Here is an 18,786-nt window from a genome sequence, read left to right on the forward strand (position 1 = left end):
GAGTTTGTTCCATCCTGCCTAAAACAACAAGGCAGTCAACCATTATCAACTCTTACAAAGTTGAGAAAAAAAAAAAATTGCCAAATTCCAAACTCTTAAAAAATATGTCTGTTTGGTTTTTATTTGGCATTTTATTGGCCATAATCTCATTTAAGCCTCTTGTGGTTTGACAAATGACATCCAAGTTTTATGAACCTCAACTCAGTAAAGAATCAATTCGTTCAGGTTTTATCAGACAAAGCATTTAGAATTCTAAAATTTGCAGTAATCCCAGAGCTCAAAATCTCCAAGAAAGACACCCGAGTGGCGAGGACTTTCTTTACTCTTTTGTAATTCGTAGTAGTAGTAAATTTAACATTGATTTTAGTGCACCTATATGGCTAAGTCGCATAAATAAACGATTTGGGAAAGTGCAGATTCAGCACGGGAACTTTTTCTGCACTGGTGTTTCAAAACTAATGTGCAGGATTACAAAAAAGGGTCATTCTTGCATTGGNTCCCAGTTTAGGAATTTAGCTTTGACTATTTAAATGCATTGAGGAAAAACAAAAAGCTAAATTAATGCCTTTATCTGCTGACTAATCAGGGTTTTTTTTTAAGTTGCAGATTTATAATCAGAACGTGGGAATAATAGAGGCATACGCCCGTACTGCAGCGTCAAAACATAAAGCATAAGAAGGAGGAGGACATCTAAAAAGTCCACTGCTGTGCTTCTCCATCTGTTCTGCATTCGCTTTTGACACATCCGCCACGTCGCCGCGCTAATGAATAGGTGCTGGATCAGCTGTCGGGTATCGATGAAGCCGCAGGGACCGACGCACGCGTTTCTGTCGAGATGGATGCGTCCGCGCAAACGCGTCGGAGTCGGGCTATAAATTCTTGCGGCTCAGCAAATCCCGAGTCGGACTCGGAAGCGGTGCCCTTCTGTCTGTTTTAGCCGAGGAACATTAACAGAAGGAGAAAGCCCATATCAGACACCATGAAATCATAATAAAGAGGTCCAAGCCTGCGATAAACGCATTTCAGTGGCATATAATGATTGATTCTGTCTGCCACAGGAACTTATTCCCTGCAGGCTTGGTGGCCCCCTTGACCAGCCATATTTTATTCATATAAATATAGATAGCTGTGCATCTTAGAGGCAAGCACACATGCCACATTCGCACCTGCAGATTCAATTTGGTTCTGACTTTGAGGGATATGCCACTGGCTCCCCTCACGCCTCCCCTCTTTCAACTCCTGGCTAGCAGCTATACATGAAACATTATGCAGATTTTTGTCAAGAGTAGGTCCGACTATGTTGGGGGAGAAATGAGTGTTGCAATGCTCACTATGCCTTTGACCTTATCAGCAGCCGCCTTAAGCTGGATACCTTGGCTTAATTTTAATGGATGCAGCACTATGCGAATTAGACGGGATGGGGGCGGACGGGTGGGGTGTTTGTGTGTGCAGAGCTCGGTTACTGTGTGCAGCACTGAGCATACACTAGGAGAATGAGTGAATTTTTTCCTCCCTTTTTTGCATGTAGTGTTGGCATCTTTTTGTCTGTACATTTGTACATCTGCCATGTCCTGTTAGCATCGAACCGGTGCAGCACGTTGCCACTTCTCCCTCGCTCAGCCGCCCGCCACCCCCTCCCCCAAGGGCGCGTCTTGTCCAGGGAGAGGGGCTGAAAAATCTGAGACGGGGTTCCTGTGGTTAATTTAGAACATCGATTTTTGCATTAACAGCCGACGTGCCGCTGATTCATGGCCGCACAAGCGCGGATGTAAAGGTTTCCATCAGTTCGCTCATGGAATGCACGGGAACTTAGACACATGCTGCAAGTTTCATTATGCACAGACACACGGAAGGCTCGCTTTAATGGACTCTCGCTTACCTTTGAGAAAGTATAATAGTAAATCAATGAGGTGAAGGGCAGCGGGAGGGACGGTAAAGCCGTCCACCCGATACCGGATTTACTGTGAATGTATAACGAGCCTGATAACACTACAGATTCTGGCCAGCTTAAGGCCATAAGGAGAATTTATTAAATAAAAAAATGTATGATTGTAACGTATACACTTAGTAACATCAAGCTGAAGGTCTTCCTCTCTCAGCCTCTGTGTTAAGCAGAAACTATAAAAAAAAAACATCTGCAAAAACCAACATAAAGAAATTCACAGTTATGTTATATAACTAAGTGATATACAGTACTTTAGGATGCTATTTGCCTCCTTACAGATTTATGGTGTTTTTACCTTTTGTCCCAAATTTATCAGTTTCAGATTCAGCGAAAGATGATCAGAATAATTACAATAAAATCTGGTTTTGATCCAAATAAACATGGCCTTATGTGAAAAAGCATTTACTCCTTAAACCAGGAGTCTGCATCAAGTGTCTCTTTAGGCTCTTCAAAATAACTTTGGCTAAAAATAAAGATTTAGCAGTTTTTTTATTTTTTATTTATTTATTTATCCCCCCCTCCACATATTTGCATTTAATTTCTGCAAATGAAAAGTACTTGTAATACTTTTGCTAATCTCTTTTTCTGGTCATTTGAAAAAAAATAAATAAATCCACAAATATCAAAATCCCTTAGAATAAATGTGTCCATCCTCTTATTTATAGGTTCTGGGAAATAAAATGGGAGAGCTCTTAAAAATTAAAATTTCTACACTGTAGATATTTATCACAAATTCCAAGTTGTCTTTTTTCAAAAGTTAATGCTGCATTTGTGGCTCTGAATAAGATCTATTGAGCTTCACTGGGGGCTTTTTTGTGCATGAAGGTTGCAGACCCCCACCCTAAAGCCATTTAATTGCTTGTGCCATTAATGGCAGCAACGATACACACCAAATGCTTTTACTGATTGGCAATACGTCTGTTACATCTCTGTGGGAGTAATTTTCAAATGCTTTTCACTGTGCAATAAAAAAACAAACAAAAAAAAAAAAACAGAATTTAAATTTGATGTGGTTCAAAAATGAACAGTATAATCAAATATCAAGAAATTAAATAAAAATTAGTTTTAGATTTTCTATTTCATCAGTACATTTGAACCATATTAGAAGTTCTTCATATTAAAATACTTGCAATTTCTATATTTTGCAAAATGCAGGTAGACTTTTTCCCCCATAACTGAACAGCTCCAGTCTGTAGCTCTATATTGTTTTGGAAGACATCCTCCCTTTGTGAAACACAGTGGACATTTAGCCAATGTAAAACAAAATAACAATAATTTGTTCAAACCTTAAAGTGTCCACTTCAAAACAAAAATGATAGAAAAAAATGGACGAAACAAAGAGATCCAGCTAGCTAACCCTTGGCTATTTTCTACAGCTTGTTTCAGAGGAGAAACGTCTATTTCAAATTTCTGTTGGCAAATGTACTGGAAAAGTGCCATTTACTTAAATATAAACATTTTTGTTAATCAGGGTAAGTTCTACAACTTGATTCAGAGAGAGTTCAAATGGTGCCTTGTTGTTTATGAGCGTTGTTAAGATGGAGTGGAACGTTAGGTGGACAGAATGGAGGATCGTCTAGCCATCTGAAGCTTTTGATTTGCCAGTTGAATCTGTGACCCAACCCTCAACTATGCTCATGAAGTATCAATTATGACAAAAAGAACAGAATCCAGAACAAAAGGAGCTGAAATTAGCTTAATTTGTTGGCTACCTGGACTCAGTCTAAGAAGAGTGCAGATTTTGTGCAGATGACAAGAATTTCTCCTTCAAAACTTTGGTTTTCTTAGCACATCCCAGCGAAGACCCAAAACTCACTGGAGGGACTTTACATCCCTTCTGGCCTGAGAATGCCTTGGGATCTGTCAAAACCAGGAAAATAACTCCAGCGTGGGGATTGGTTGAAATTCTCGCAAAAGAACGGATTCAGTCTTGCAGTGGTAACAAGCATTGTCGAGGGAATTAGGCCGACAGGAGTGTGCAGATCACAAGACAGAAACATGGATACGCAAGTACGAATGCAACGCCTGCATTCTCCATAGCTCATTGCCTGTGCAGGTCGTGATGCTAATGGCTAATAATGCTAATGTCGGGAGAAATTTTTTTTTAACCATCAGGGTTTAAATAGCAGAGACAAATGTGAGAAAGCTTAGGGGGGAAAAGAGCAGAGATCTAAAAGAAGGCATTACCATAAGAAAAGCCGAACGAGGGAGCAAAAAGGCAGAACAAGAGTCTGAAAAAGAGGTGGGGGGTGACTTGAAGAAAACCTTCCAAGGCTTATTACCAGTGGATCAAAATTCCCAGTGAAGCATCCCCACAGTACATCGGTTGGTCTCCTGAAAGGAGGAGGCAATTCTGTTGTGCCCCAGTTTCCACTTGCATCTGACCTTTATGTCTTCCACCCAGTTTTACCACAGCAATTGTAATGCCTTGGCAGATGCGATACTGCCTTGTTGCCACTTAAACAGTGCAGGCTTCATAATCAGCTCCCCCGAGGGCAGGTGTGCCGTTCCCCTCATCTGTGCCCGTTGTATCCCAAAGATCCGATGCGTTGTACCATAAAAGATTTTATTTTCACATGAGCGACAGGTCAACTCGCGACCATGTGCCGCATTGATGAGTAGCCAACCTGCAACACAGTAATCACCTCCATGTCGCCGCTTCAGTACACCTCATCCAAGTGCCGTGAAGCGAGGGAGAGGATTTATAACTCATTTCAATAAAGAGCACAAAACAAACAGTTCGGCCCGGCTGTTTGGCCGCCCAGATGACTCGAGTCGGGCTTTCCTGAGTTAGCACTGCAGAGTCACCAGGACCGCTGCTTCCTGCCCCCCTTAGCGAGCACACTCATTAATTTAAAGTGGTCATATCTCACTGGTCTCTAATCAAACTGTATTTGTGCCATTACTGTCCGCTGCAGCCCCAGTGTTAGCATAATGGAGGTGGCCTGGTGGGGATGCGAGCGAAGCGTTGCCAAGATGTGAATGGAAAAGCCTTTCACCTTGACAGCAGGGGTGAGCCTCTTAAAGGAAGCGCTGGCCAAGTAAGTGCGGCGCCTTCTCCAGATGGGAGCAAATTATCTGCAGGCTAAGAAATTATATTGTGAAAGTTATTAGAGGAATAACTTTGGAAAACAAATAGAAAAACAAGCATCAGGCCACAACACGTCAGCCTTGATGAGGGAAGAGCCCAGAGGTTTGACCTCTGACACATTATTTTAACTTAATCGTTAAAAAATATAATGATGAAACGATGGGCCTATGGACAGTTACATATTTCAATATGTTGCAGTTTACAAGTAGTGAGTTGGGCTAAATTTAAGGTTTTATTACATTACTGCAATAATGTTTGCATTTCTTTGAAAAAAAAAAAAAAAAGAGTAATGTTTCTCACTAATTTCAATTTATTTCCATGATTATGGCTTACAGCACATTGAAACCCAAAATGTGGTTTACTAAAAAGTACACCTATGTACAATATACACACTTAACTTGGAAAACAAGAAGTTTGATAGTTGTTTTGTGATTTGTCTGTGTGGTGGCGGCTCAGGAAGCTCCGACTCCAGCCACAGTCCACGCTGCGTCACAATACCCCAAATTGTTGAATGGATCAGCTTTAGAAAGTTGCTGTTATCTTAGTTGCTTTTGCAATTTTCCACCACAGTTTCTCCTTCCATTCAACTTTCCATTAATATGCCTGGATCCAGTACTCTTAACAACAAACTTCTTTAACAGTAATTTATTTTTTTTATTTTTCTTGTGCTGGGTGTGTAATACTTCTGCATTGAAGATTCATATTCTCATCTTGAGGAAAATACAGTATTTTAATTTTACATTTGCTTCGAGCCATAAACATCAATATTAACAGAAATAGAATGATATTAGAGGATATCGCTTTGTGTGCAATGAGTCTGAGTTTCAGGGGGATCTGCAAAGTCATGCTAGCTGTCTTAGCTTATTGCTAAAGGTTGCTTTCAATAGGTGCTACCTTAAAAATGGTGTTTTTATCAGAAGCATGTCCTAATCCAAGTGGGTAAATATTATTTTTGGTCACATTTTTTATTTCATTTTGCAATTTATACAGACATAAAAGACATAAAAATAGAAATATAATTCACACTGCCATCCACATCATCATGTGCTTTGCATTAGTAAATTTACTTGGGAATCTTCCCCCGACTTCTCCCATCATAGCTGCTTTCCTAAAGCCTTCATTCAGCCATGGTACAAAGCTCACTGACAACTTATGACTTTGCTTTGTGCTCCATTCAACTTGATGCCTTCAACATCCTTTAAACCATAAAAATGGTGAGACACTAAATTTTAGTGGTTCTAAACCTGTGGCGTATTACGGAACCAGCTCATGCCTACTTGTAACGCTGATGCAATGACCCTGTCATTACAAAGACTTAAACCCTTTGAGGGAAATTAGCTGGAGAATTGATCTGACAAGTGCATTTTGCTTCACTTATTTCTTGCTCCTGGCAAAAAATATATCACAGCACAGCTGCTGCAGAGAAAGGTTTCATGCTTTGCTGATTTGGAGAGTATTGATTACGATAAAAATATATAAATCATCCTGCCCGTGAAGAATTTGTGATCCATTTACAAACCCAACAATGGTTCTGAGCGGCAACGGGCAGAATTCACAATCGGTTTCACTTTTGTCAGTTATTTCATTTGGTTATACATCGGAAAAAGGTACATGTTAAACATAATTCTTCTTTATTTTAATATTTGTTCTTCAAATGGTGCACAAGACAAACAAGAACCGAAAAAGAAAGCTCCTGCAGGCCATCAGTCCTGCATCTACCAGGTGAATTCAGCAATCAGCCAAAGCATTATAGCCTGACAGCTCAAGTGAATAGCATTGATCATCTTGTTACAGTGCACTGTTCTGCTGGGAAACCCTGTCTCTTTGACACATACCAGCCACTAAAAAGATACAAACCTAGAAAAACTTCTCGGTGCCCGTCCCCCCGCGAGGCAGCGACATTCCCTGAAAGCTTCGACGATCGCTACAGCAACGGCACGACGAGGCAGCCCAAGGCAGCGCCCTGGCTTCAAGACTCCCCAGACCCCAATGTGATTGAGCGGTCACAGAACGTGGTCCCAGCACGCAGCGCTCAGCTCAATTTCCCTGTTCCGGACACGGCGAGACACCACCGGAGGCGCCTCCCTTACGCCCGGATGGGCAAGAGCTGTTTGCGCGGCGTGAGGGACCCTGCTCAGTATTACACTGGCTTTGTAGTTCTAGCAGATAGCTGCATGTTGGAGCGTTTGGCTCGTGAATATTTAGAATTTTGTTGAATAGTGTGTAGGCGTAGTCGTTGTGCCTTGCGACAGAATTCATTCCCCTTGAACTTTACCATATTTAACTTTATTACATTTTGTAGTTGGACAATACAGCTGAAAACGTATAGCATTTCATATTAGTTGATATTGACAATTACTGACTAGTTGTTTTATCCACAGTATTCCTTCCACGCTGCTGTTTTTTTATTTTTATTTTTAAGCATTCATCAGGCATGATGTCAAAACCTGAAACTGCTGCTGTGCAAGTTCCTCAACAGGTTGTTGCTAGGTAACCAAAGAGCGAGTGAGTCAGTTGATGCCACCAGCCTTGCTTAGCTGCCCGTGAGAAGTTGAGTGGCTAAAATTTTCCCACTGCCTACATCCCCCAGAATGCTGTGCAGTTCTGGATTGGAGTTCAGTGAAATTGCTGGATATTCTGTCAGACAAATCTATTGATATTAATTTATTCTTCATCTCTAGGTTGCACTAGATTTTATTTAGACTGACGAGGGCCAAGCTTTTTACAGTTTTTTTTTTGTTCATCACTGTCTTTCCACTCGTGTTTCTTTGCGTTGCTCACATAAAAACCCAATTAAGTACTTTGGAGTTGTTTTTTGTACTGCAACCGTATAACAAAAGGTCATTGTGTATGAATACATTAGCAAGGCACTGCCTGATAGATTTTAACACTTGTCCAATGCAAATCTATTCTGTCTATGTTGGATTTAAAGGCAACTATGAGTAGGAGGCAGTGTCAAATGCCAGTGGTTGAATCTACTAGTGTTCAGCAGACCCAGCAGCAATTCACACAGTTAAGGTTTCCTCAGAACAAACCAGATGCAAGGAGCTTGTTTCCTGTAATGTTCACAGGACGGGTTAATTCTGGCCAAAGTGAAAAAGCCCATGGGCTAGACCTGTCAGCCTCCTACTGTAATGGAGTTGCTTTAGAGTTCGTGGTTAGAGTGATTGCCCCCCCACTTTCCTCCCTCTGACACCTGGGAACTCGCGTTAGCTCCATGAGTGAACACCTTAGCCTGACCTATAAAAGGGCTCCCTAAACAAACGCTGCAGTTCAGCTTTAAGGTGTTGGTGCAGGTGGAGATTAGGTTAGCAGAGACCCCGTCTCCAACGGGCTCCGTTACGTTTCCAGGTGCTGATTATGTATCTGTGGACCTCAGAAGATTATACCTGGAGGTTTTCTACGTACAAACGCCCAAGCATCCATCTTAGGATTCGATTTTCCCCCGGCCATATTAACCACATTTCTCCCTGTCAAACAGCTGCAGAGCCACTTACTGCCAAACACAGCGCAACATTTTTCCTCTTCCGCCAGGAGATCCTCGTTTTATCCGTTTCTTTAACTCGTTTTTGAATCACTTGTATTGCTTTTTTTTCTTTCTGCGTAACAACAGCCCCCCCTAAAATGCCACCGGGGGTTATTGTACAGCTGCTTAAACTAAGACGAGTTCCTCCTCTACAAGTCCTTTTGTCCTCCAGATCTTTCCACTCCCCCTCCCAGCTGACTTTGCCTCAATTACCGCCAACCGAGCAGCGGATTGTGGGAATTAGCTGTATAAGGCAGCGTTGCATGGAGCGGGGTGGGCTGTGACTGGACCTTCACTAATAGGTTTGTACAAGTCCACAGTCTCAGCAGTCACAGTGCAGGGCCTCTGGAACACAGACTGCCTCCTTGCCTGGCTCTGCATAATGTCGTCGCCAAACACCAAATTATGCGCTCAGACGCCTGGAGACGATTTGGATACTTCAACTTGAACTGATTAAAGTGCACTTGAGTATGTGAACTTGTAGTTTATTGATATTCTAAATAGGGGTTGTAAAATCTGGGATCTGTGGCTTAAAACTTTCAGGTTTTAGTTGGTTGGGAGTGGCTCAGAATAGAATAGAATAGAATAGAAATATCCCTTACCATAACACAATGGGGGAATTTCTGTGCAACAGTAACAAAGTGACAAGTAATCACTTTTTATTTACATTACCTTAGCATGATATATGTAAATCTCAACATTTATATAGGAGGCATTAATGGGAAGTCAGAGGCAGTGATTCTCTCCGAACCAACATTTTGCTCCAGAGAAACTACAATTAAACCTCAAGTTAGCCATACGCCGTGCATATGTAGCTTTACATTTTTCTGTAATCTTAAAATAAAAATTCTAATCTTTAAAGCACAATTTGAGTGGTAAATATGTATGTTACGGATATGTTTGCATGAATCAGGAAACATTTAATTTACAGACAAAAATGAGTAACAGCTGTTTTACCGTAAGAAATCACTGATTATTTTGATTACTTGCAACTACTAATGAGAAACGGGATTATACTGTGTTTTTAAAGGGATTCTTCAAAGCCATTTTTAAAATAGGAAAACGTTATTAACTACAACGTCGAGTAATTAATTGAATTTATCCTAGCTGATCAACATTAAAACGTCCACCACCTCATATGGCACATTGTCCTCTGGGTGTCCTAATCCAATCATGGATTTCCAGCACTCTACACAAAGCAGACGACAACCCAGGGCAAACCAAATGCTTCCTCTTTCCTAATCTCCTGCCATGTCTGAAAACCGCTACTGGCCGCCACATCATCTGCTTGTCCGTCCCTCCAGCCAGGCCAGAATCTGATGGTGTAATGTGACCCGCGGACCTCGGGAACAATTGATCCCCCCGCCCCAATTAACACCCCTGGCTAAGCAAACAATAGCGCACCCTGCTAGAGCCACCTGTGGTGAACGCAGATTGTTGCCAAAGCAATAACAATTAAGCCCGCCACATTACGCTGCCGGCGATTGTTATTAGCGAGAAGAACAGCCAAAGCGAGCACAGGTGAGACCCGAACACTGTCGGCTGAATTACAGCATCTGTGCCGCGCTTTCAGGGTGCAGCTCAACCGCATAACCTACACCGAGGAGCGAGTGCAGAGGGAGAGAGGCTAAGCTCTGTTTATCAGAATGCTCAGGGTGTAGAAGCTTATTGAAGTGCCAGGCGCTCTTGAAAAATAATACCACCACCCCCATTGACCGCTCCCCTCAGCCCTCGTTCGGATTTCACTGGCTCCATGTCCTCCTCTGCCCATCCACACCAGAATCCAGCCGATGCTGGAATACAGCTCCAGGAATAAAGCGTTGGCTCGGACGTGGTAGAGGGGAGACATTTCTGCTGCCATCATATTTACCCGATCCTTACAACACACACCCACACACACACACACACACACAGTTCCCCTGTGGCCACTGAGGTGGAAACAGAACTGTTGATGAAATGAAATCGTTTCTCAAAGCTTCCTTCATTCCTCCCATTTCATCCCGTCTCTTTTTGACCGCTCCTTGTAACGCGGCGGCCCGATCTTTTAGGCCCAAAATATCACAAGCATCATCAAAACCATCCGCTCAGACTCACAGATGATAAATTGCATGCTGCACTTCAACCGTGGCGTGCGAGAGGCGGCCGATTAAAAGGAAACAATGAAGGCCCAACGTGCATCAAGAGGACGCGCTGCAGTTGTAGCTCTAGTTACTTCCTGAAACAATATCCTGTTCGATGAGCACTTTTAAGCTCAATTAACAGAACGCCATAATGTTCATCATCTTTAAGACACTTATGAGACGCGTTTAATTTTAACAGCATCCACTGGCAAAGGTTTCATGCCAAAAAACATTTACTGATAATCAGAGAATACAATCATAAAATCGTAACGCTGCAGCAGAGTAGTGGGTAGGTAATAGGGGTGTAATGGTAGGCATAAATCACAATAAGGCACATTCCTCATTTCATGGTCATAGTTTACTACATTAGCAAAAACAAGCAAATGCAAAGCATCTTCGCACTGGCTTCAAAAAGAAAAGGCGTTAACAAAGAGGGCAATTTCTTTTTGAGAACTAAACGATCCCTTGTGAGTTTGTTCCATCCTGCCTAAAACAACAAGGCAGTCAACCATTATCAACTCTTACAAAGTTGAGAAAAAAAAAAAATTGCCAAATTCCAAACTCTTAAAAAATATGTCTGTTTGGTTTTTATTTGGCATTTTATTGGCCATAATCTCATTTAAGCCTCTTGTGGTTTGACAAATGACATCCAAGTTTTATGAACCTCAACTCAGTAAAGAATCAATTCGTTCAGGTTTTATCAGACAAAGCATTTAGAATTCTAAAATTTGCAGTAATCCCAGAGCTCAAAATCTCCAAGAAAGACACCCGAGTGGCGAGGACTTTCTTTACTCTTTTGTAATTCGTAGTAGTAGTAAATTTAACATTGATTTTAGTGCACCTATATGGCTAAGTCGCATAAATAAACGATTTGGGAAAGTGCAGATTCAGCACGGGAACTTTTTCTGCACTGGTGTTTCAAAACTAATGTGCAGGATTACAAAAAAGGGTCATTCTTGCATTGGATTGGTGTGGCGGGCTTTGGAGATCTTAATCCATTTTAATTATTTTTTGGCGTACTGGGACCAGTAAATGAAAGGTTTATAACCCTAATAGGAAAAGCTCTTTGTGTCATGTATTGTGAGTACTTTTGCATTCATAGTAGTCAATATGTTAAAACTGCAGATGCCAGGTTAGCTGGAATAAATAAGTAGCCAACTGGCATCCGTGGTATGTATTTTAAGATAGAAACACTAATACTAATACTACTAATAAAACAAGTAAGACATTGCAAGAAACAAACATGTTAAAAAAACTTGAGAAATATTTTCTTTTACATGTCAGATGAACAAAATCTTGGACTTTATGGCTCGGTTTTATTACATGTGGTATAAAAGGTCCAATGACTGGTATTCTGTTAAAACCACTCAACTGTTTTCATATAAACTCCTGCGTAGCAAGTCTACGATCCCCTCACAAGCAATCTTCCAGTAGAGACAGCTTGAAAGGAAAAAGTAAATACTCAGTTTTCTTCTCATTAATTCTCTGCAATGATAACTAGTCATAGAAATTTATCTAAAAATGTAAACATTTTCAAAAACATTTGGTGAATAAATGCCTATGTGTAAATAGAAAAATACCAATTTCTATAAAAGTTGCATCATTACAGTAATGCTCATGTTTTTTTTTTGTAAAACTAACATACAAATTATCCACAGTTTGATTTTGTTAAAAACAAAAAAAAAAGTACCTTATTTTAGAATGGCAAGAATGGCTTCATTTCTTGAACTAATTTGCTACAATTATTATATAAAATCAGACCATTTCATCATCAGCAGCAGCTAGTGTTGTTTCTGGTTAAAATTTTTCGACCTTTTTCTCCACTTTGTGGAAAATATTTCAAAAACAGTATTGGTTTCAAAGAAAACTTTTTAATTTAGAAGAAAAAGTCGTTGAGGAACTTGGAATATTTTTAGTCTTTTGGCAGTTTTTGATGCATCTTTTGAGCCAATTTTAATAATCCAGTTTACATAATATTTTTAATGTACCAATCTCATTAACTTCTTGGCAACAAAAAAGTCCTTTGTACCAAAAAATTAAAATTAAACAAAACTGGTTTAAACGGTGTAATTTAAAATCCTTTTGTTTAAAAATGTTTCTCTAGTTTTCTGCTTTTGTCATCACAGAACTGATTTTCAATGCATGAATTTAGAGGACAAAGCTCGCTCCAAGGTGTAGGGTTTCCCACATGCCACTGACCTGTAACATGAAGGCATGGCGGCTTGCATTTTTCTTTACATGTGTCCCAGCTCCCACACAGCTGATTGAAAGGGCTTAATTGTCTCCTGGGAAGGTCATGCGTTTCTGTAGAGGGCTGCTAATGAATCATTCATTTGATTCAGGTGTGTCAAACATGAGAAGTGATGCTGCTTTCTATTGCTCTTAATGAAGGCTAAGCTTTGACTAAGAAATACAAATTTCCCGCAGCCCCAGTAATACAAGGTTGAATTCTTTTTTGATTTAGCATTGAATTTGACACCTAGGGACAGTCTTGTGTGTTTTGTCTAGTCATTGTTTTAATACCAGGAGTTAATTACAGCCTGAAAACGGTATTTCCTTCTTATACTTCAATGCCAATGTATGTAGATTGTAGAAAGGTACTTAAGAGATGTCTAGCACTTTTGGGTTCTCTACTTGAACACATTTTAATTTAAAATTACAAACTTTCTCAGGTTACATGTTGTTTGGGGATGTTTTGTATTCTTTCTGAACATCTCAATATATTACTCTCAAACTTCTTTTTTAGTGATTGGCTCCATCTGTAACCTCAAACTGGCTCAATATTGTAATGTAGGACCATATTACAGGTGTACCAGTATTTGCTTAAAATGCAAATCTGACTTCAGATCCAGCTAAGCATAGATTTCAAGTTTTCTAGAAAATAAAATGAATTAAACCACCGCCAGTGTTTGATTTTGGCAAAAATCAAAAATACTGATGGGTTAAGTTATGACATGGAAAATCAAAACATAAGACATTTCACATCAATATAAATTAATGCAGAGTCCTTTGTTGAGCATTATTAGATTTGTGGCCTCTTATATTTAACCTCTAGTTGTACTGCAGGGACAGTTGTTTCTCAACAACAAAAGATTAATCAGGCTTGAAAATATAATAAAAGGAATAACAATGATTATTCCCCACCCCAGTTATTATATTCTATGCCATAAATTAAATGAACAGAAGCCTCCAAAAAGTTTGGACAATGATATTCACAGGAAGCGAATGCAGCCGAGAGGCCGTTCCTACTCTCATTGCTCTGTGGATGTATGATGAGAAGAATAATTCTTTTACTTCTCGTTCAGTTACTATTTCTCATAAAATACACTACTAAAATCAGTAGAATATAGATTACAGTCTTTTGGTAGTCCAGTAAAAGTTGAACAGTTACAACCATACCATATTTGGCTGGATAAATCATCTCATATCTTTTGGTATTCAATATTCATGGTTTCATTTTGCATGTAAATTGCGACTCTGTCTTTATTGCTTGCTATTCTTCAATAACATTTGCCCACCAATGCACCGTGTGACTTTCACATATATTTAGAGAACAGCATGAACATTTTAACTTTTAAGCCTGCTATTTCTGTGTCCTCTATCAAACAGGTGCAAACTGGATCTGGGTCAAAAGCTTTGTTTGCCTTTACCACCGACCCATCTCATCATGTTTGTGATTGGATGCCCATTTACTTGTTGCTATAGCGACTGGCATATTTCAGTGCAGCTTCCCTTAAAGGCCTGGTGGTTAAGCCCTCGGATGTTTGCCATTTAAGAATCTTAATGAGCTTTCTCTTTAACTAATATTAGGCTCACACCCCCTCCCCCTCCGGACGTCAAGACCGAATGGCATACCGTAAGGGCACATGCGGTACATCTCAGAAATTAAGCCTAGAAGGTCAAGCAGATATGAATCCATTGTTCTAAGTCTTGAAGGGAGCATGTATAAATGTCAACATGCATCAGTGTGCCTATAACAAATGTCAATATGCCCAAATCCCTCTCTCATGACATTCCTTGACCACCTCCATTGTTGTGCAATACTAAAAGCTCTTCTTCTCTCTGTCTTGTTTGTTTTCTGCAGGTAGGAATGGACTGGGCTGTGGAATCTCAAAGCTACTGAAGACAATCAAAGAGGGCATTTATCTTTAAGTAATACTAACATATAGAGTAAGATCTATCCTTTTTTTTCCCTTTTTATCCCCATCTCCTACTTTTTTGTTAGTATTGCAAGTTTGGCTCCAAACCCTTAAACTGGAAGCTATATTGAATTATTGGCCATTACATTCAAGGACACCCATACAGCAGGACATAATCCCCCCGCCCCCCGAGGGAACCCAGTGGTGGTGGTGGGTTTGGTGAGGGGGCTGAGTCAGTCGCCTCTGCAACAGCAGCAGCAAATGAGTTGTTGTTCATGAAGGCAACAACTGAAAACCCTTTATCTAAGAAGACCAACTTCTGTTGGAGGGGAAAAAGGTTCAACATGAAGGACATGTCATTTGTTGATTGCCTCTTCATTGGGTTGGCTATGGCGTCTCTTGCCGTAGCCACTGAGGTGGGACCCGATTGCCCGAAGCTTTGTGTGTGTGAAATTAGACCCTGGTTTTCTCCTACTTCAGTGTACATGGAGGTGCAGACGGTGGACTGTAATGACGTGGGACTCTTTAGACTGCCAGAAAGATTACCAGTGGGCACACAAGTTCTATTACTGCAAACAAACAACGTTGCCAAGATTGTCAAACCTTTGGATTACTTGGCTAATATCACAGAGATAGACCTATCACAAAACAACCTATCTTCTATCAGTGACATCCATTTGGGAAATCTTTCTCAGCTGGCGTCCCTTCATCTGGAGGAGAACTGGATAGAGGAGTTACCTGAGCGATGCCTGTCCGACTTGGTTAACCTGCAGGAGCTCTACCTGAATCACAATCTCATCTCTTCTATTTCCACAATGGCTTTTCAGGGTCTAAGTAACCTGGTGCGTCTTCATCTCAACTCTAACAAGCTGAAGGTTATCAAGAGAGAATGGTTCGAACCCATGCCGAATCTGGAGATCCTAATGATTGGTGAGAACCCGGTTCTCTCCATTTACGACCTGAACTTCAAACCTCTAGGAAACCTCCGCAGTCTTGTTCTTACCAGAATGAACCTGTCTCAGCTACCCGACAATGCACTCACAGGCCTTGATAACTTGGAGAGCATTTCATTCTATGATAATATTTTTCCAGAAGTCCCTCATTCAGCCCTGAAAAATGTTAAAAATCTAAAATTTTTGGATCTAAATAAAAACCCAATATCCCGGATACAAAGAGGAGACTTTGTCGATATGCTGCATCTGAAAGAACTCGGGATTAACAGCATGCCAGAGCTAATTTCCATAGACAGCTTTGCTCTTAATAACCTCCCTGAGTTAACCAAAATCGAAGCCACCAACAATCCTAAACTCTCCTACATCCACCCCAATGCTTTCTACAAACTACCACGACTGGAGACCCTCATGCTAAACGGCAATGCTCTCAGCGCCCTCCACAGGATAACCGTTGAGTCTCTTCCGAATCTCAGAGAAGTCAGCATGCACAGCAACCCTATCCGCTGTGACTGTGTAGTTCGCTGGATGAACATGAACAAAACCAACATTCGCTTCATGGAGCCCGATTCATTGTACTGCGTAGAACCTCCAGAGTACGAGGGTCAACATGTTCGACAGGTGCACTTCAGGGAGATGATGGAAATCTGCCTGCCGCTAATATCCCCTGAAAGTATGCCGGGACACATAAAGGCAGGCAAAGGGAGCTCTGTGTCACTCCACTGTCGGGCATTTGCTGAACCGGAGCCAGATATTTACTGGATTACCCCGTCTGGTACCAGGATCCTGCCGAATTCCATGTCTAACAAATTCTATATGCATCCAGAAGGAACATTCGACATCTACGATGTATCCGAAAATGAAGCAGGTGTTTACACCTGTGTCGCGCACAATCTGGTTGGAGCTGACCTCAAATCTGTTTTGGTAGAGGTGAATGGATATTTTCCTCAACTTGCAAGTGGATCCCTGAATGTTGTGATTAAATCAGTGGGGACAAACTTCATCCTTGTTTCCTGGAAAGGTCATCCTGGCTCTTTGGCCCCCAGTATTAAATGGTACACACTATCTGATCTGAATCATCCCACAACAGCGTTTAGCACCAGGGTTCCTTCGGACATCCAGCTTTACAACCTCTCTCATCTCCACCCTGCCACCCAGTACAAAGTTTGTGTGGATATCCGCAGCATCCACTACGACCATGACACCAAATGCATCAATGTCACCACTAAGGGATTAGAGCTGGCAGCCAAGGACACAGCAAAATGGGATGCGGCACTAATCACTGTCTTTGGAGTGCTCTTGGCAGTGGTTTCATTGGCATGTCTGTTTTTTTATGCGTCTCTGAGGAACCGCTACTTTTATGGGAATATAAGGAGATACGACTCCAAGGCATTGCTTACACCAGTGGAAGCTACTGGGCTGCACTCTTCTTTCTTTACAAAGCTTTGGGATTCGGGTAAGGGTGTGCCGAGCGGAGTGGAAGTTAAAGCCACAGTCATAAATGTATCTGATAATGCCTTTTAAAAAGTCCAGCTGTGGATGGCGTCTCGTACTAACTACAGATAATGGACAATGCCATAAGCAGGGGTAGGCGAACTTATGCTTTCAAAAGCATACCTGTGGCTAAAAACCCCAGCTCAAACACACTGGCAAAATTTATAATTATAAATGGGATGAAACACTTAACAGGACTAAATGGCATCCCGCCCGACGCGGTGGCTTTGTGAACCTTACACGGAACCAAGCCGTCGTCAACGGGAAAGGGTCTCTACTGCAAAAACACCAACTCGAGCTCAAATTCACCCAGAAACGCAGGCAGAGAAAAGGAAGCCGAGACGAAGACGGTGGCCAACTCTCTTGTAATTGACTGTTAAATGTGTTCAGAGTCGTGGAACTGTCCGTGTGGTCCCAAGCAATACCGTCTGTGCTTTGTCAAACATCCATAGACGAGTTAGAGAAACAGTAATAACACCTGTCTATTATGGGAAAGGAGATTTAGTAGAGTAGACGAATACCAGTGACTATGGTGTAAGCCTTTTGATGAACTATACCCCATTTTTCTATTTAAAAGATGGATTCTTGTTTTTTTTTTCTTGAAAATATTGTTATATATTCTATTATGTTGATGTAATGACAAATCCTCTGTATGTGAAAAGTTTAAATGGGTTTTAAATTAAGGAGAGGAGCAAACTACTTTTGATTACAGCTTCACATTAAGCTTAATGAAATTCAGCTATGAAATGAGTGTCTAGAGAGAAGATTTGCCAAATGGCTGTTTATGCTTTGTAGTTCTCATTACGACGATGACTGGGAGACAATGCGGATACATTCAACTAAAACTAATATGAGAGGTTGATTAAAACTGAAGTGAGTGATGCGCTGTCTCTTGAAGGAGTGGTTTGCTAAATCCTGGTAAGTGCCTACAACAAGAACTACATGAAGAAAGGAGGAAGAGGAACTGAGGAAATCTGTCAACCACAGCAAAACATGATCATGCCATCATTGCAGAATCAGAAACTATACTCCCAGTATGTTTAGTGGAAATACTTTCTCAGTATTTTTAGCATACATATTTTAAGAAAGCATTTTGTTATTGCTTTGGGTGTAAAGTCAAAAAGCCATTTTTATATTAACTGTATTATATGTGATCAATGGGCACAACAAACTAATCGAGAAAAGCGCTAAGAAAAAATAATAAATGTCATTGTTTCTTTTACAAACAGTTGTCTTTGTCTTTTCGTGTCTAATTATCAGTGGGAACTGGAATAGTGTAAAGCATGTCGTGTCTTCATTTGTAACTTATTACAGTTTAGTATGCAGAAGAAAATATGAAAATAAGCCATGCTATGTCAATTTTCTGACTTGTAAGAAAGTGGTCAGCCCTCATGATCTGTAGGCACCATCCTCCTGGTGAACTTGTAAAGATAAAGGAGGTACATGAAATGGATGGAAGTGGCTAATTTAGAATAGACATTAGAGGGCGTTAGTAATGACATCATGAGTAGGGCAAGGGTG

At 40.8% G+C, this 18,786-nt stretch overlaps 1 protein-coding gene across 2 annotated transcripts in view; it reads left to right on the forward strand.

The window, feature by feature from the left end:
- Positions 1-18,491, forward strand: part of LOC103156512 (leucine-rich repeat neuronal protein 3-like) — a 33,274-nt gene extending 14,783 nt beyond the window's left edge. Inside the window, exons 1-2 of one of the 2 annotated variants that reach the window (XM_016664102.1) lie at positions 4,855-4,986; positions 14,767-18,491. In XM_016664102.1, coding sequence (XP_016519588.1) covers positions 15,097-17,295 — 2,199 coding nt within the window. In that variant the 5' untranslated portion in view covers positions 4,855-4,986; positions 14,767-15,096 and the 3' untranslated portion in view covers positions 17,296-18,491. Of the gene's footprint in view, positions 1-4,854; positions 4,987-14,766 lie in introns of those variants that run through there. The other variant, XM_007578596.2, reaches the window with a different exon arrangement.
- Positions 18,492-18,786: the final 295 nt, after the last annotated feature.

The sequence above is a fragment of the Poecilia formosa genome, unplaced genomic scaffold, assembly GCF_000485575.1.
Source record: "Poecilia formosa unplaced genomic scaffold, Poecilia_formosa-5.1.2 Scaffold9, whole genome shotgun sequence".
Lineage (NCBI taxonomy): Eukaryota > Metazoa > Chordata > Actinopteri > Cyprinodontiformes > Poeciliidae > Poecilia > Poecilia formosa.